At 50.9% G+C, this 19,792-nt stretch overlaps 1 protein-coding gene across 2 annotated transcripts in view; it reads right to left on the bottom strand.

Annotated features, from left to right (window-relative positions):
- Window positions 1–19,792, bottom strand: part of ARID1B (AT-rich interaction domain 1B) — a 437,948-nt gene that overhangs the window by 12,039 nt on the left and 406,117 nt on the right. For both annotated transcript variants that reach the window (XM_062186972.1, XM_062186973.1), the window contains 4 exons: window positions 17,233–17,437; window positions 6,357–6,495; window positions 5,968–6,140; window positions 769–919 (listed from right to left, as the gene is read on the bottom strand). In XM_062186972.1, coding sequence (XP_062042956.1) covers window positions 769–919; window positions 5,968–6,140; window positions 6,357–6,495; window positions 17,233–17,437 — 668 coding nt within the window. The remainder of the gene's footprint in view (window positions 1–768; window positions 920–5,967; window positions 6,141–6,356; window positions 6,496–17,232; window positions 17,438–19,792) is intronic.

Below are 19,792 nucleotides of genomic sequence, written 5' to 3'. Positions count from 1 at the left end.
AGCGCCCTCCTGCCACAGGAGAGTGCTCCGGGATGGCCAGGGGGTGAGACCGGGCACAGGAAGGGGTCTTCTCCATGGACCAAGCCCACTCTGAGCTGCTGTTGCAAGAATCAGCTTCCGATAGCCTCTGAGACACGGCGCGGCTTCCCTCCCACCCCACTGGTGTGGGCTGGAACCAGTCCTGCAGCCCGCCTTGCCCAATTTACACCCAGATGGCCTCCTCAAGAGGAGCCCCACTGGCCTGGCGAGGGCTTTCTCAGGTACGGTCACTGTAGGCAAAGCAGTCTGTGCTTACGAGGTCCACAGGTGGGCGTGGGCCAGCGTGCAACAGCAATACTGGGAGAACGTCCCAGGGCGGAAAGCCCAGAGCGGCTATGGCCGCACAGGCACTCTGAGAAAGACGTGCAGGGGCAGGGAGGGAGGGAGCCCAGGGGTCTGGTGGCCCCAGAGCGGCCATGCCTGGGGCTGCAGCTGGGCCACCTCACTGTGGTGACAGCAGCCTTCACAGAGGCGGGGGACGGTGGGGCTAGGTGGCACACCTTGGGACGGCCCCACGTACCTAACGTGTGCTTCTGAGCACTTGCTTATAAGCACAGAGCCACCTGGGCACGTGGGCAACGTTGTCCTCCTGGGCCTCCACACTCGTCCACTCGCGGCAGCTCCCCGGCACTAGGTGAGCAGCAGCAACTCCGCCACAGGGCCCGCACTGTGCACAGGAGAGCCCGGTGTCCCGTAAATCCTCGCTCTTCCCCTCCCTAAAGCACTCACCTTCGATCGTAGGTGGCTCCGTAGGGGAACTGCTGCCGCTGCCCCATGCCCAGGTTGGCCATGGCTCCAGAGGGGCTCTGGTTATACAGGTCCTGCATGCTGCTGTTGGGCATCTGGCCTTGCGTCATGAACGGCTCGCCGCTCCCAGGCACTGCAGGGAGCGAAACAAGAGGCGCTCGGTGAGGCACGTGCAAAGTCGCCCGGCCCATCTAGTGACTTCTCTTGTCCTGTGTCCGATCCTTAAAACAGCAGATCAAATGCCTGCCAGAGTGCACGGGCCTGGAGTGATCAGGGCCACGGAGGCAAATCCCAGGATGCCCCCAAGGACCCCTCCTGCCCCTCGCATGCCTTGGTACAGTCCCATGCACTTTGTGACACGGCAGGAGGGATTTCCAGCTGTAACCACAGTTCCTAGTCAGCTGACTTTGTGCTAACCCCAATGGAGCTTCTCCAGGGTACCCTGTACACCCGGGTCTGGAGGTCAGAGGCTTCTCCTGGCCCTGAAGAACCACGTATCAGGGGCGGTGGCAGAGGGCAGTCACAGGGAGGACTCCTGCTGCCAGGAACCGAATTCCACCACCGACCTGAACACCCTTAGAAGGTTTCAGCCTGTGAGGCCCTGGGGGCGGCCCCAGGCACGTGGTGCTGGGCTTGGAGCCAGCAGGATCACGCACCTGTGCTGTCCAGGCTTGTAAACTGTGTGGTAACTCAGGACACAGAAAGCGAATGCGGCCCCAACGCACTGCTGTCCCAGTACATTACTAATGGCCAAGTTCAATTCCTTGTCTGTAAGCCAGCATAGTAAGAGCAACTCACGAAGTGGCTGCGAAACAGCCCCGAAACACGGATGCCAGGTCAGCTCCCCTCCCCCACAGGAAAAAGAGGAAAAACTTCAGCTTAGACACTCGCCACGCACTCCAACATCAGGATACAGAAAGCTGCCAGGGAGTTGAGAATAGCTGAAGACGGGATGAGATGCAACTATTTCTAACAGAGGGTGGTGTGCCAATGAGGTCATGTATGCAAATGAACATCAGCTCAGAGCCCGAAGGAAATTGGGCCAAGTCCAGAAACCAGCCCGCAGGCGAATTCAACACTTTAATATCAGTTTTCAATGGTGCTGTTGCCTCTTCACCCGACGGTTACTTTCATGCTATGTGAGGCAAAAGCTGATCAGCACTTTGTGAGCTGGCGCGTGGCATGAGGCTCAGGAGGGCTGTGGACGTGGAGGCCGGCGTGGCGGGCGGCTTCCCCCAGGCCACGTGCTATCTGTTTGCTGCCACATCAGCCTGGGGGAGACTCGGTCCAGTGTACAGGTGTGAAAACAGACAAATCAAGTCGCATACCCTAAGCAGTTTAAATTCCCTAATGACACAGCGTTCTTAAAAACCAACAGAAAAGGGCTGACACTGTGCTGTCGTGGGCTAAGCCTCAGCCTGTGGTGCCAGTTCGAGGCCTGCCTGCTCTACTTCCGATCCACCTCTCTGCTGATGACCTGGGAGACCTGGAAGAGGCTCCTGGCTTCAGATTGGCCCAGCTCTGGCCACTGTAGCCACCTGGGGAGTGAATCAGCAGCGGAAGATCTTTTTCTTTCTGGATCTCCCTTCCCCTGTCTGTAACTCTGCCTCTCAAGCAAACAGATAAACAAACGGAACAAAAGACAACTCAGTAAATGGGCAAACATGTAAGTAGTCATTCAAGGAAAAAATAAACAGCCAATCAACACAGTAAAATGTGTGTTAACTCGCTGTTAATTACAGAAATCCAAATGAAAGAATTATGAGAATTTTGGGGGTCTAATCTGATTGACAAATATTAAAATGACCACTGTGGGGGAGAGCCCACCCTCTCCCGGACATGTTGGTGTGAACTTTACCCTGACACGACTTTGGCCAACACTGCACATGGGAGCCTGTACTTTGGTGACCCCATAAAGCATGAGCCCTCCCGGGATTCATAGTCGTGAGAGTCCTCGCCCACAACGACAATGAGCTTGTCACGTGATTAGCACTGACCCAAGAGGGCTGTGGCAAGTGGGACACAAGCAAAAACTATAAGTGCTTGCCACTGGGCCTGTCCCCTCCCAGTGCTGCTTCTTGGACCCCATCCACTACGGCGTGGGCAACAAGAGGCTCACGGGGAGGTCCAGGGAGGAGGCCCCCACCGGCGACTCCAGCAGGGCTCCTGGCTGATGCAAGTCATTTGAGAGAGATCCCAGCCCCAGCAGAGCCCCCAGCCTGGCCCACAGACAGTGAGAGCCACCTCGGGGCCCTAGCTGTCAACATAGCGAGTCACGAGCCACCCTGCCCACCAAGGAACTGGGAAATCAAGCACTGGTGTTTAAAGCCACCGAGTCTGGGCTGGTTTGCTACTCCATAAAAGACCACTGAGGTACTGAGTAAGTCAAGAGCGCACAGCCTTTGACTCCCAGGAAACCATTCTACAGCAACTCTTCCGAGCAGCACTTCAACAACCACCTCCGCCCGGTATATCACAGCCAGATGTCATAAAGCAACTCATCTATCGCTAGAGCACTAGGGGTGTATCTACTCAATTAAACAGTGTGCAGGCATTCAGGTATTCCGAATACACCGATTTAACTAAACAGTGCGTAAATACCGCATTCACTCCTTTGCAGTCAACCAACCTCAACCAGCGAGGTGAGGAAGTAGGGAGGTGCCGAGCAGGCAGGGCGAGGCTACCCCGGCTTCCTGTGACATCCTTTGCACCTGCCACACCGCAGGCCAACAGCATGCTTCCCGTGTCAACAGCTGTTAAACATCAAATAAAACAGTGCCACCACACTCATCCACAGGCTAAGGTACACCAAAGAGTGGAAAGCTTTATTGCCAACAGGGATAGGGTAGGGCTGTAAGAGAATCTGTTTCCCGAGGATTTTTTGTTTACTTGCTTTAATTTGGTAGCAAATATTCCAGTACTAAGGATAGCAGGTGAACTGAAATACACCAGGGATTGTACTGGGTGCTGCTCAGCCACACGGCTGAGGGCAACAGTGCACACCCACCAGGCATCCTGCAGGCTGGCCCAGGACCGCACCGCACCCTGCACCTGTTTATTTTTGTTGTTGGAAACATTACAGGCAGATGACAGTAACAACAGGTACGTGACTCTAGCTGACACAGCGTGTAGGTGGGGTATCGGAGTGGTCCACAATACATCTTGGGGGCAGGTTTCCAAGTGTTACTAATTATTTTCCCATGTTATCGTATTTCCAGAGTCTAAAAATGGCAGTATGGCCGCCAAATGGCCTAATAACATGTTCTATGTAGCATCTCACACCATGAAAGAAAACGCCAACCTCATATATAGTTATAAAGCTTTTTGGAACTTAGGGATTTACTGCATGTTCTCCATGATTGGAATAAGTAGCCTTGAAACTTTTGAAAGGAAAAATTAGAGACACTGTTACTTCACGTAACAGTCACCTGAAACGTAACACATGAAATACACATGAAATATTATCAGTCTCAACTGTTAAATGGTATAGGCCCAACATTTATGTTATTGAGATTTTTTATTTTTATTTTTCATTGGCCCTTAATGCTTATAAAAATGAAGGCTCTGGGCTTTCCACTTCTTGGCATTCAGAAAATATGTCAAGAAATTCATGTATCCCAACACCTAAATACGGCATAGGTGCTGCTGTGTAAGGGGACGCAGGGTGGATGCTTGCATCAAAGTATTCACTATTTTTTCTGTATTTTTCTATAATATTCACATCACAGCTCAATTTCACAGGACTCAATTGCATCTGGAAGAATGCTGAAAAGCAAAATATCAAGTGTCTGCCTGGAGCCTGGAAGAGTTAAAAAGACAACGGCTCGGGGGCTGGTGCAGTGGCACAGCAGGTAGGGCTGCTGCTTGCCGGGCCGGCATCCCATATGGGTGCCAGTTCGGGTCCCAGCTGGTCCACTTCCGATCTAGCTCTCTGCTGTGGCCTGGGAAAGCAGTAGAAGATGGCCCGAGTCCTTGGGCCCCTGCACCCATGTGGGAGACCCGGAAGAAGCTCCTGGCTCCTGGCTTCGGATCTGCTCAGTTCTGGCCGTTGTGGCCATTTGGGGAGTGGGCCAGTGGAGGGAAGACCTCTCTTTATGTCTCTCTCTCTGCCTCTCCCTCTTTATAGCTCTGACTTTCAAGTAAATACATTAAAAGGAAAAAAAAAAGACAATGGCTTGGACAGCCACCGCCTGGGTATGGACTTGGCCTTGAGGGTCAGGAAGTCTGCTATTTCCTCAGTGGTGGTGTCCAGCTCACAGCCGTAGGCTCCATCCCTACGCTTAGTGCTCTACAATCATGGCCAACGGGGTCTCTGCTCAGCTCCGGAGCTGCCTGCCACTACCCACCACCCTGCGTGCTCTGGCTCTCGCGCCCTCCTCATGGTCCACGGCGCAGGCGCTAACCTTTGCCCATCAGCCCCACATTCAGCCATCAGCACCTCGGATGGCATCTCTCCCCACTGCTGGTTTCCAGCCTGAATCCACCGTGTCTGCCCTAGACCAGCAGAGGGGCTCTTTGTGCACCCTCCAGAGCTGAACGGTGGCTTCTCCAGGCGTTGGTAGTTTACGAAACAGCTACGCACATCCTTTCCTGCACAGCATCGTGCATCTTGGGGGGAAAGCCCGAGCCCCCCAGCATGCCCACCAAGGTGACAGCATGGGGCGCCTGGTGGCCCCTGCCACCTCCCCACACAGGCTGAGCACACTCCCGCCCTGGGAGCAGCCTTCCCTTCCTCCCCCTGCCCGGCCCAGATGGCACCGCTCTCCACACCCCTTCTTCCCTTTCTCCCAACAACCATGATATTTAATTACAGAGTTGCGGTTTAACTCAGTTTTTGTTTGCTTCCTCCTAAGAGTCTGTTAATTCCATAAAGCAAGGACTGTGTGGCATTTGCCTAGATGCTATGAGGTCCCTTGTACTGCCCACGCTCATGCTAATGCGACAATGCCAGTGCTAGCAACACTGGTGGGGCGGCCCCCGCTCCACGGGCTCTGCATATACCCCCATCGTTAACCCTCACAGCGCCCTCGGGGGCAGGCCTTACTGCTTTCCCATTTTACAGATGACCAAAGTAAGGCACGGAGGTCCTAAAGTCCTCCCCAAGGGCCAGGTCCGGAAAGGTGGCTGAGCCAACAGCGGCCTTCCTGTGGGCACAGCGAGGCGAACACCCTGCGCACATACCTTTTCTCATTCCACCAAAGGGGTCCTTGTTGGGCTCATAGGGCATCCTGCCCATCATGTCTGGCATGCTCACGCCCTGCTGGTACGGCGCGTTTGGCGTCACGGAGTTCCGTTTGGGGAAGGCCGAGTCACCCACATCTGAGAACGGGTCGTGCACACTGATTGTGCTGCTTCTGAAGAGATGTGAGAATGGCGGTTAATGACACGGCACAGTGTCCAGACAGTAAGACAGTCTTGAGATCTATAAACGAGAAACCATCCATACATACTACAGCATCGTCCACTGACTCTAGGGAGAAGGATCTCCTCCTCCTAGGACGCTGGCGCCAGAAAATGAAAAGACTAACCAGGCCTGATTTTGTGTGGCCCACAGGGCTGCGGGGACGTACCTTCCACCTTGCATCGGGGTCATCTGTCCGTGAGGGGTGGAGGCTGGGGTCGGGGGCTTCAGGTCGCCTGGCACCTCCGCCATGGAATTGCTGCCGGTTGACTGGGGGGTCTGCGGGCCTTGCAAGGATCCTGAGTTAGCTGATGGTGATCGCACCGAGGGAGAACAGGGAAAACACTGGAGGTTACCAAGTAAGTTCCCGCTTGCTAGCGATGGTACAGAGAACCTGAACCGAGACGCCACCGTATTGGAAAGAGTAACAGCACCCAGTGTGTGTGAAGTCAGTGTCCTCACACTGGTTCTGGTGAGAACCACTCAGACCTCTGGCAGCAAACCATTCGGCAGTGCACTCCATCTGTGAGCCTCAAAACCATTTCAACCTCAGGCTGGGCAACTGCTTTCCTGGGTATTTATCCCAAGACAATAATCTAACAGAAGGAAGGCTTTGGGCATAAGAATGTTGATTTCAGTGCTGTCTATAATGGATATAATCTAAAAGTAAATATAGAAAATTGGGATAAAAATGTTGGAGCTATTTTAGGAAAAAAATTAGAAGACGAGTTCTGGGTCTTGGATAATGAGAAATGTTTAAGCTGAAAAACAATGACGCAGATGGGTCACAACGTGCCTTAGGTCATTCTGTTACCGTCTCAGGATCCAGATGTGTCTACACTTTGTCATTCACAACAGTCGTCTCTAGAGCTACAAGATCAGGTTTGCTGGAAAAGCATAAGACATCCCAGGGTACATGGAGAAGTTTGTGGTAAACCAGCATTAAAAATAGGCTTGTTTTGGTACAAAGAATTTTTGAAATCCACGCATAGCTTTTTCAAACTATGCATTTCCCACACTTTCGAAGACCTATATACTGATTGAAGTCCTTCTATGTCGCCGGAGTTCAGAGATTTGGCTTTCACTACAATGACATCATAACAGGAGAGCTCAGAATTGAGAACGCTTTCTTAGCAAGCACAAGTCTGGAAAAAATTAATTAACCTCACCTGTAGGAAAAAGTAGTTTACGAGCGCCTGCTTTATGATCTAGCCTAGCTGTTAGCGCATTAGCTGTTCAGCAGATACCGGCTTCGTTTATTCATTAAACAAACAGCAGGTGCAGGGCTGCCTGTCTGCCACACCGGGTCACACATTAGTGCTGGTGCTTCCTTGCCTGGGAGTCCCCAAGGCTCGCTACCCCGGTTCCCCTCGTACTGTGGGGGAAACGCAGCACAGTCCATCACCAGAGGTTTCAGAGTAACCCACGAGGGAGTCGGGAACCAAAGTGAGCACAACACTTCCACTGGGAAGCCTTGGCCGAACCGATCATCTCTGGCCACGTTAGGGCTGCCCGGTCCCTGGCAGGGCCTGATGGCGCACGGGGCCCTAGGTCCTGCACAGTGACCCAGAGAAACTCACAGATGCAGGATTTAGATCTCTTTAAGGAAAAATTGATTCACTCACGCTTACAAAGCAAATTGTGGCGCAATCCTGGAGATGCATGTTAAAAAGGTAGATTTACTAAAAGAATAAAGTGGTGCCTTACAAACACACCAGCAGCAAGCTGCAGACACAACTGTTCTGTGTGCTGAGAGGAGGCTCGGCTCGGCCTGGCGGATAGCTCCCTCCAGGCTGTGATTCCAGAATGACCCTTACTTACAAGGACTCACATTTGCAGCTAATAAAAAAAAAAATTGAGAAATTCTTCTCTCTTGCCAGTGTTTTTTTTTTTTTTTTTCCTTTCAGGGAAAAAAATGAATGCAACCCCTTGCAAGTCCATTGACCGAGGAGGCTGGCGCGCTCTCTAGGAGCTCCCTACCTCTTGCCAGAAGCTACACATGTATGCTCTAAAGTCAACAATGGGAAGGTTACTGAAGGTTAAGTACATTCACACACTTCAGACTGCACACCAGGCTCCTAGCCGAGAAGATAACTGACGCACGAACCCGGTGCCCTGGTTCTGGTGGGAGGGGTTTCCGCAGGAGGGCACCCAGAGGTCAACCAGAGGGCACCTTTGTTTACACCCCAACCCCTCTCTCATTTATCTTCCGCTGAGGATTCCCTCGCTGGATCCATGACAGGCTCTGTGACATCACCTGTCAGCTAATATTAGAAAGTCAGTCCGCCACCTGCCAGCGAGATGGATGAGAGTTCGGTTACAGACTTACTAATTGCTTCCTGGAACCTCCCAGCCAACTTCTTCTCCCCTCCAACCACGGGAGGGCTGCCCCCCTGGGGAGGCCGCCTTCCGAACCCCTCTCCAAAGGACCAGGGGTGATTGCCAGGAAGCCCCATGGGCACCACGGGGATGCAGACCACAGCTCAAGGCCTTCTTTCTGGACTGTGGCTCTGGCAGACAGAACCTGTCCCCCATCCACTGGACAGTGGCTGTCAAATGCAGCCCCAGAAGCAAGGGCATTCTGCCTCCCAGGGCTGGACCCAAAGTCTAGATCCAGGGGGTCACCCACAGTGGTAGACTGGGCGCGCTCTCCGAAGACGGCCTAAGAGCTGGAGGAGCTGGCGGCTGGGGTGACCACTGGGAACACAGTCTGGAATGCATCTTGAGAATGTCAGCTTTGTGCCTGGAGGGGCTGGCAGGGAACAAACTATCATTTTGTCCTTCTGTGAGAAAGTGACTTCAGAAAACACACATTTTTTGCTGAAAATTCATTTTTAAGAATTCAGCCCCAGAACTATGCTCACACACTCCATGTGAGCTAGGGGTTTCACCTTAGCTTCTGAGAGCTAACACCAGAAGCAGCCCATGTAGAACTCTGCTCCCACCCTGGACATGTGGGTAATGACCCCACTATGCCTTGCCACAACAGGACTATAACAATCTGTCCCAAATGCCTCGGTGCCACTGAAATCTACCCCGGCCACAAGGGGAAGGCCTGCCTGTACCCACCTCTCTGGACTCACACCCTGCAGAGTGAAGTCTCTGGTATACCTCGTTGTCAGCCTGTGAGGGTGACGTTAGTCCTGGGACTAGGGCTGCTGCTACTATAACCACCAACACCCGTTGGACTCTCCTGGCGGGACCCGAGGAAGGGTCCATCTGCATCACACAGTCCTAGAGATACAGCAGTTGGTGCCACCAGCCCCAGCATCACTAGGGCTCGCTGACAGGACAAGGGGCAGCCACCCTTGTCCCTCAGCACCAAGAACAAGGCTCTGGACATCATGTTTGCCAAGAAGACTGACACTGTACTCTCTGTGGACCAAAGATGCACACCCAAGGAAACCCTTGTTCATCTCAGTGCCACACTTGTAACGCTATGAACTGCAGGTTATACAACTGCGTCACTTACAGACACAGCTGATGTCGGCTAAGACAAAAGAAACTGGGCTGGTGTTGAAGCATGGTGGGTAAAGCTGACACCTACGATGCTGGGATCCCATATGGGCCCCAGTTCAAGTCCTGGCTGCTCCACTTCCAATCCAGCTCCCTGCTAATGTGCCCGGGAGAGCAGTGGAGGATGCCCTAAGTCCTTGGGCCCCTGCGCCCACGTGGGAGACCGTGGAAGAAGCTCCAGCTTTGGACTGGCCCAGCTCTGGCTGCTGTGGCCATCTGGGGAGCGAATTAACAGATGGCAGATCTCTTGTTCTCTCTCTCTGTGTCTCCTTTTCTCTCTAACTCTGCCTTTCCAATAAGTAGATAGATAAATAAATCTTTTAAAAAATATTGAAATCACTCAGAGACTATACTCCTGGCTCACTTAGAACCAAAGCCAAAGCAACAAGCCAAATGATACCCTGCACTCCAGCAAAACCATAAACTTTTCTCCAATGAAGCTACTCCATGAAGAGAGCAGCGTATATCAGATGGGCAGATGTCAATGTAGGGACACAGGAGACATGAAGAAGGTAGCTTGGCACCTCCCAAAGAACACAATACTCCTCCAGCAGCATTAGATCCTGAACTGAAGGAAATCCATGAAATGATAGAGAATTCAACATAATGACTGAAAGGAAACTCAAAAGAGATGCCAGAGAACACAGACAGAGGGGTTAAAGAAAAGAGGACAGCAATGAGGAAAATATTACTGAGGACACAGAACTCACTGAGAAGAACCACACAGAAATCTTGGAGCTGAAATCTTCAATCAGTGAAATAAAAAATACAACTGAGAGCTTTAACAGCAGAATAGACCACGTGGAAGAGAGATTTTCTGACCTCGAGGACAGCAATTTTCAAAGAACCCAATCGGGCAAAAATAAAGAGAAAATAATTTAGAAGAATGAAGAAAGTCTATGTGAAACATGGGATACCATTACATGACCAAATACTCATATTGTAAGTATTCCTGAAGGAGAAGAAAAGGAAAAAGGAGTTGAGAACCTGCTAAGTGAAATAACAGTGGAAAACTTCCCAGGTCTTAAAAGACACACGGGCATCCGGACACGAGAAACCCCCAGAACCCGAGCAGACCCAACCACAAAAGTCTCCTCTACGGCATATCGTCATCACATTGTCTGCCAAAAGTTAGACAAGGAGAGAATCCGAAACTCAGTAAGAGAAGAGGGCCAAGCTACGTATAAAGGAAAGGCAGTTAGATTGACATCAGACTTCTCAGTGGAAACCCTACAGGCCAGAGAGTGGGATGACACATTCAAGGTCTGAAAAGAAAAAAACTTGAAACCAAGAGCATATGCAGTGAGGCTATCCTTTAACAGTGAAGCAGAAACAAAGTATTTTCCAGATAAGCAAAACTGAATTCACCCCACCAGACCAGCCTTACAAGAAATTCTGGAGGGTGTCCTGCATTAGAAGTTCACATGACGGCCAGCGCTGTGGCGTAGCGGGTAAAGCCACTGCCTGCAGTGCCGGCATCCCATGTGGGCACCGCTCCACTTCTGATCCAGCTCTCTGCTATGGCCTGGGAAAGCAGCAGAAGATGGCCCAAGTCCTCGGGCCCCTGCACCCACATGGGAAACCAGAAGAAGCTCCTGGCTCCTGGCTTTGGATCAGTGCAGCTCTGGCCATTGCAGCCAACTGGGGAGTGAACCAGCAGACGGAAGACCTCTCTCTCCCTCTGCATCTCCTTTTCTCTCTGTTAATTTGCCTTTCAAATAAATAAATAAAATCTTAAAAAACAAAATCTAATGATGTATCTTGAAGATATAAAAACAGAAACAAAGCAAACCCGAAATCAGCAGGAGGCAAGAAATAATAAGGATCAGCACAAATAAGTGAGATTGAAACAAAAAAATACAAAAGATCAACCAAACAAAAAGTTTGTTTTTTGAGAAGATAAACAAAATAGATAAACCTCTAGACGTACTAACAAAGAAAAAAAGAGAAAAAACTTAAATAAATAAAATTAGAGATGAAAAAGGAGACAGCACAACCAACACCATTGAAAGATAAAGGGTCATAAGAATCTAGTCTGAAGAACCACATGCTAATAAACTGGAAAACCCAGAGAAATGGATAAACTCCTGGGTTCATGTAACCTACAAAGATTTAGTCAAGAAGACACAGGTAACCTAAATAGACCCATAACAAGCAATGGGACTGAAGCAGTAGTCAAGTCTTCCATCAAGGACAAGTCCATGACCTGATGGTTTTGCTACTCAATTCTACCAAACATTCGAAGCAGTAACTCCAATACTCTTCAAACTATTCCAAAATATTGAACAGGATGGAACCCTACCAAATTCTTTTTTTTTTTTTTTTGACAGGTACAGTTAGACAGTGAGAGAGACAGAGAGAAAGGTCTTCCTTCCGTTGGTTCACCCCCCAAATGGCTGCATCGGCCGGTGCTGAGCCGATCTGAAGCCAGGAGCCAAGTGTTTCCTCCTGGTCTCCCATGCGGGTGCAGGGCCCAAGGACTTGGGCCATCCTCCACTGCACTCCCGGGCCACAGCAGAGAGCTGGACTGGAAGAGGAGCAACCAGGACTAGAACCCAGAGTACCTGCACCACAGGGGGAGATTTAACATAGTGAGCCGCGGCACCGGCCTCCTACCAAACTTTTTTTATGAGGCCAGCAAGACGTTGATACCAAAACCAAAGACACGAAAGGAGAAGAAAACTACAGACCTCTGTCCTTACTGAACACACGTGCAAGGACTCCCAGCAAAACACTAGCAAATCAAATCCGAAACCACATCAGAAGGTCCCACGTCATGATCACGTGGGATTTACCCAGAAATGCAAGAGTGGTTCAACATTTGCAAATCAATAAATGTCATAAACCACATCAACACAATGGCGAACGGAAACCACATGTCATCTCAACAGATGCAGAAGCATTTGATAAGATTCAACACCCCTTCATGGAAAAAACCCTCCAAAAAGCAGATACAGACGGAACATTCCTTGACATTATAAAGGCTATGTATCACAAACCAGCAGCAATATCACACTGAATGGGGAAAAGCTGACAGCATTTCCCCTCAGATCTGGAACAAGGTGAGGGTGTCCACTGTCTTCACTCCTACTTGATACAGTACTAGAAGTTTTAGCAAGAGCAACTATGGAGGAGAAAGAAACAAAGACATCAGAACTGGAAGCGAGGAAGTCAAAGTGTCCATGTTCGCACAGGACACGCTGTGGCACTCCACCCAAAAGCTATGGAACTGATAAACCAAGTCAGCGAAGTTGAAGTTACAAAACAGACATACAAAAAACAGTTGCTCTTTTGTGTGCTAATGATGAACTCACAGAGAAAGAAACTCCATTCACAATAGCCACACAAAAAAAAAAAAAATCAAATTTTTAGGGATAAATTTAACCAAAGAGGTGAAAGATCTCTACAGTGAAAATTATGAAACACTGATGAAAGAAATCATCACGGACACACACAAATGGAAAGATATCTCTTGTTCCCGGATTGGAAGAGTCAATACCGTGAAAATGTCGATACTACCCAACGCAATCTACAGACTCAGTGCAGTCCCTATCCAAATGCAATGGCATTCTTCACAGAATTAGAAAAAGCAGTCCTAAAATTCATGTGGAATCACACAAGACCCAGAGTAGCTGAAGTGATGCTGAACAAGAAAAATCAAGCTGCAGGCATCACAATACCTGACTTCAAAGCATACTACAAAGCTACTGTAATTAAAACAGCATGGCACTGGCATAAAAACTAAAAGATAGATCAGTGGAACAGAACAGACAGCACAGAAATTAGTCCACATACATACAGTCAATTGATTTTTGACAAAAGTGCTCAGACCATACAGTGTAGTAAGGCTAACCTCTTCAACAAACGGAGCTGGCAAAACTGGGTGTATACATGTGGAATGAAATTAGATCTGCACCTCTCACCGTATACAAGAATCAGCTGAAGATGGATCAAAGACCCAAATTTAAGACCTGAGACTATGAAGTTGCTGGAAGAAAATGTAGGGACAGCACTCCAAGATGCTGGTGTAGGGGATGACTCCTTGGACAAGACCCCCAGAGCAAAGGCCAAAAAACAAAACTAAACAAACGGCACTATTTAAAACTCAAAAGCTTCTGCACAGCAAAAGAAATGATCAATAACGTAAAGAGACATCCAACAGGCTGGAAAAATATTTGCAAATATTAATATCCTGAACATATAAGCAACTTAAAAATGACAAAAAACCAACCAACCCAGTTGAGAAATGGCCAAAGGACTTCAATAGACAGCTCTCAAAAGAAGAAATACAAATGGCCAACAAATATATGAAAAAAGACTCAATATCACTAGCCATCAGGATCACCTCACCCCTGTGAGAGTGGCTAAAATCCAAAATATACAGAGTAACAAATGCTGGCAAGGATCCGGACCAAGGGGAACACTTATCCACTGTTGATGGGAACACAAATTAGCGCAGCCACTGCGGAAAACAGTGTGGAGATCTCTCTCTCTTTTTCTAAAGATTTAATTCATTTGAAATGCAGAGTTACTGAGAGAGAAGAGGAAAGACAAAGAGAGACAGAGATCTTCCATCTACTGGTTCACTCCCCAAACAGCTGCAATGGCTGTGGCGGTAGCCTGGAACTCCATCTGGGTCTCCCACGTGGGGCAGGGGCCCAAGCACCTGGGCCATCTTCTGCTGCTTTCCCAGGCACATTAGCAGGGGGCTGGATCAAAAGCAGAGCAGCCGGGCTGGAACCAGCGCCCGTGTGGGATGCCCGCAGGCGGTGGCCTAACCTGTTATACCACAAAGCCAACCACCTGAATGTGGAGATTTCTTAACAACTAGAAATAGACTTGCCATATGATCCAGCATTCTCACGGCTGGGTATGTACACAAAAGACTTGAACACAGTGTATCTAAGAGAACCTGCACCACCATGTTCATAGCAGCACTGCTCACACAGCCAAAATTTGGAATCAGCTCAGGAGTCCATCATCAGATGAACAGATAAACAAAATGTGGTACATATACACCTCGGAATATTATTGAGATATCAAAACGAATGAAATGCTGTCATTTGCAGCAAAATGGATGTAACTGGAAGACATCATGTTGAGTGAACTAAGCCAGACCCAGAAAGACAAACACTGTATGTTCTCCCTGATACGTGGGAGCTAAAATCGAAAAGCCAAACACACATGGGATGTCTGTGCGTATCAGTATTGCTGTAAATACAGTTTTGTAAAACTCTGTTTCATAACTCTGTCAAACCAATGGTTAAGAATGTTACACTTCTATAGTTTTAATGATCTGTGATTACTTTAAAATTTACTGTATATGGGTGAAATGGCCATTTTTCCATTCAACTATTGTTTATACTCATTGTCTGTATTCTCACCAAACTAGGGTCGTTCTGCCCTTTACTTGTTAGACTTCTTTTGGGTGAAGTATTAAGCCTTTTTACTTTAATGTAAATTCAAAATATTTTATCTCAAAAGAAAAAAAAAAGAGGGAGAAAGAAGGAGGGTAGGAGGGAGAGAGAGAGAAAGGGAGGGAGGAAGGAAATATTATTACGTTCTTAGAACTGTACCTACATACCACAATGACTCTATTAAAACTGTAAGTTTCCCAGTAAAGACATACTTTTTGATATTTCTGTGAAGTATCAAATATTCAATTACATGTGAATGGGAAGCTTGATGGATTGAATTGTTAGAGATCTGAATTGATTTCTGGACAATGTGTGTGTAGTCATGAATGAAAATGTGGATTCATAAGATAATAAACCCAAAAGTCCAGGGCCAAAAAATCCACGAGTCCCTGCTGTGACACAGAGCTGGGAGTTACTTTATTTCCCTTCTCTGCTGGGCGTGTTTCGGGGACAGCATCCTTAGCGATGGCACGGGGACCAGGGAGGGCACCTGGCAGGGGGGCAGGGCAAGGTCTGGTCTGGGAGCACAGCCCTGGCCGTGCCCATCTGCATGCAGGCTCTGCCGTGCTGCCCAGGAGGAGGGGAGGGGCGGAAGCACCCATGGCTCGATGAGGATCTGCGCCCCCTGGGCAGTCCTGGGGAGAAGCAGGAACTCCCGGGCATAGCCGCTCTCCCCTCGTGCAGCCTCGCAGGTGCCGATCAGGTGCACCCTCACGTCTGCAGGCATCACCACGTTGGGTCCTACACCCCACTGGGTTTTGTGTTGGAAAAATGGGTTCCGAGCTGCGTGAACGCCGCTTCTCACTCTGAACTGCGTGTGATGCTGAGGCTTTACAGACGAGCTTCCCCGGCTTCTGGGGCAAGCCAGAAGTGGCCAGGGCTGCGGCTCCTTCAGGGCGGGGTCCTGCCTGTGCTACTTGGAACCTGCAGGCCTCAGTGGAGGTGCGTTCCACAGAGATCCTTGAAGAGCACCCTTAGACGTCTGCCTGCGGCAGTCACCCTGCCAGCAGCTGGAGGAAGACCTTAGCAGAGATTTGCCGGGCTTCTGTGTGTCAGCTCGCTACCAGTCACAGGGCAGGTCCTGCGAGGCACCCTCGCTGAGGCCTCCATTAGACCACCCACTCCAGCCACGTGGCTCTGACCGAGCTCCTGGGGGTCCTGCGTCTCCGTTTTCTCACAGACCTCAATGCCGTCTCAGCATCGGGCTGCTGTGCGGATGACATGAACACGGCGTGGCCTGCTGCGTGTGTCAGGACACACGGCTGCTGGCGACCCAGCAGGAGCAACATGCGTGGCTCCCCGTCTCACGTGCAGGGACTGGGGACGGGGCAATGAAGCGCTCAAAGGTCACTGGGCTAGGAGGCGGCCAGAGACAAGAGAACAGGGAGATTAACCTGCGGGAGGTCACCGCACAGATCCAAGGAGGATGCCAACTTCTTGAATGTAGCATTTGGGAATTTCAAACGTGAGGCCCTAACAGGTGGAACAAGGGCCCAGCAGGAGGGCTGGGGAGAATGGCAGGGTCTCCAACAGCTGCGGAGAGTGGGGGTGGCAGTCCTGGCCCTGTGGTCTGTGGATGAGCACTGAGGTGACCCGCCTAACCCTGACTGCTGACTTGGGGGTCAGACCGGTGTGCCCCACGGCCTCTTGCGGAAATGAGACCCCTGAGTTTGCACCCTGACAGCTTGCAGAACTCCCCGCAGTGAGACCTTGCTGGGCAGGCACACTAAAAACCGAGGGTTTCATTTTGCTAAAATACAAATGTGGGTGTCCTCAGAGAGAAGAAGGGCTGGCACAGCCGGCTGCTAGGCTGGGCGGTGGCCTTCCCAGCCCACGAGTAATGAAACAGGTGCATACGGCTAATTATTCTGGAAAGAGTACGGGAATATTTTAAAACACTTGTGCCAGGAATAATGCTCAGAGCTCCAAAGTCTACTGGACTAAGTAAAGGAAAGTCAAAGAATGGGGCCGTTCACGTACTGCGCGAAACGGCAACACCCCCTTCTGCTTTCTTCCCTTGCAGTGAAATCAACAACGCGCCCCGAAGGCCCCTCCCTTCACTGCCCTCAGAGGCGCCCCTTCCTGGCCGGCAGCTGCAGCACTGCCACTTACCAGGAGATGGCGGCTGGAGTTTGGGCTGCTTCTTGGTGTCCCCGGTGCTGAAGACTTCCGGCGGGGGCTCCTCCCCTCGCTCGATCTTGCACTCGAAGGCAAACAGGTACTGAATATACTGCTTTTTCAGGGAGCTCGCCGCGCTGCTTGAAGTGCCAACATTTAGGTTGGTTGCCAGCTCACGCCACTTCTTGTTTTTATTAACCTAGCAAAAAAATGCCAGGATCATTGGTTTGCAGCAAAGTGGCTTGTTTAAAGCCAGGAGACAAAAAAAGCACTTAATGTCTTGGTTTACTTTTTTTCATTTGCCTCTTTTAACTAATGCTCATTGCTCCCACTCAGTAGTGCACAGACAGCATTTACAGCTACAAAGCCATTAAGGAACCTGCTGATAGCTACAAAACAGCCCGGCTCGGAGGTTCTGCTGCTCTATCTCCTGCCACCTCGCCCCTTCCAGAGCTGGCCATGTCTCTGAGCCAGCGGACACCCCTGCCCACACTCACCCCCACCCCACCTCTGATTAAGAAAGAAAGCGTGTCTAAAACTCAATTCACAAAGCAGTAGCAGCAGCAGCACCGATTTGCAATTGACATTGATACGAAAAGTAACGTTTCCTTCCAACAGCCACAAACTCCCAGAACCAAGCCCTTGATTGCAGGCCCACAGCCTCTGGCCTCTCACTGGGGACTCTCCTGGGAACTGGGCAAGGGTGGCACCCCATACAAGGGTGGGTGAAGTTCCTTGACTTAACAGCCTGACATGGTGACCCTGCCCTCCGGTGGGGCTCTGCTGAGTCCCCAGCTCAGCCCACAGGGCAGCAGCCACCTCCCTGCGTGCCAGGCAGGACCAGCTGGTGTCGCTACTCACGTCCAGGCTGGATGCAACACAAAGCAGAAAATAGAAGAAAGAGAAATCCTGTGGCGGTACGTGAAGACTGAGGTCTTCTTTTAACCTGCTGGCAGCCACTTGGGAACACAGGACGGAAGGGCCAGGACCCACAAGTACCCGGGGGAAGGTCTGCCTCTGACGCCTCCTGTCAGCAGCGCCTTAGGGCCAAGGGGACAGTACTCCATGAAATACTGAATTTCTGGGCCCGAACTTTCTCGCACAGCTCTCTGTGTCCATTTACTTAGTACTAAATGGTGCACGGTACACAGACCAGAGCACGGCCCAGCAATGCCTCTTGGCACTCAATGTAAGAGAGCAGCAGGCCTGCGGGCTGCCTTGGGAACCAGTGAGAAGTGCTGCTTGGGACACCTGTGCAGCGAGGCTTTCAGCCGATCGCCGTGGGGGCACAGAACCTGCTCCCGGGCACACCTGATGCCCACTCAGCAGAGAGCAAGATGGGACACGTGGGACAATGCCACCAGCTGCACTCAAGTCACCTGACGGCTAAGGCAGCAACAGATGCCCTGCTGAGCCAGTCAGGGTGCGCAGCCAGACACGGCCTGTGTTGCACGGGACAGATAAGCAGCATCCAACCGCGTCACAGGCTCACTGCAAGGGAGGACGGTCGGAGGAGTCTGGGGCTGAGGGGAGGCTGGCAGCCCGGGCGCACCCTCTCATTAGGTCTGCACCCCAGAACTCAGCATCCCCGAGCTGCGGCCTGGAGATCAGGGCAGGCCCTGGCTGATACTTGCAGATTAAAGCCTCGCCCTGGGGTAGCCTGGGACCCTGCCGCCTCAGTGGGGCAGAGCGTGCCGCACTCTGCTGCCCTTGGAGGCCACCCAGGCCCAAGCAGTTTCGTTTCACTGGCCTGGGGTGGGTGCAGACGTACTGTAAGCTTCCTAAAGCTTGTTTTAAAATAGCGGGCTAGAGAGCTTCTGCAAGACAGGACACCGTTTCGGAATCAGGCAGAGCTGCACGTGCCTCTGGGCCCGCAGCGCACTCTGTCCACAGCGGCGTCCTCTGTTCTTTGGGGCTGCTGACCCTGTGGCTTGTGGGTATTTGGGAGGCCAAAGGCCTCAGTGAGGACTCACATGTCTGCAGCCTGTCCCCTGTTCTGTGCAGGGCATGTCCTGCTCGGGACAGGGCAGGGCTACTGGGTCCAGGGCACGAGACTTAACAGGCCTCCTGGGAGAGGTGGGCGGGCAGCACCAGGCCCCTGCAGAGACTGGAAGGCCAGCGCCTCTGCTGCCCTGCTCCAGGCCAGCCTGCCAGAGGCCCAGGCCGTTGGTGCGAAGGCTTTACTCAAGGATGGCTTAATTCTTTTGATAAGTTGCTCTAGAGAGAGGGAAACAATGAATTTGATTTAAATCTAGATTCAGATGATTATGCGCAAAACTTTTCTGGAGTATCTACCATTAACTTCTGGAAGATTCCAGAGAATCCTAGAGCTTTCGGGAAACCTAAAGAAAAATCTAGAGCCTAACAGTCTCACCTTACAGATGAGGAAACAGAGGTCAAGCGGCCATGAGTGGGCGGCAGAGCCAGGGCTCCGCCCTGGTCCTCCCTACAGCATGGACTGGGCCCCACCCAGGAGGTGACTGGCCTGCAGGCTCAGCTTCTCCTCTGTGAGAATACACACCGGTTGCTCTTCCACCTCACCAACACGGCCTCT

The sequence above is a fragment of the Lepus europaeus genome, chromosome 3 (assembly GCF_033115175.1).
Source record: "Lepus europaeus isolate LE1 chromosome 3, mLepTim1.pri, whole genome shotgun sequence".
Taxonomy (NCBI): Eukaryota; Metazoa; Chordata; class Mammalia; order Lagomorpha; family Leporidae; genus Lepus; species Lepus europaeus.
Note: the sequence above shows the minus strand (reverse complement) of the source record. Positions and strands in the feature narration are given on the sequence as shown.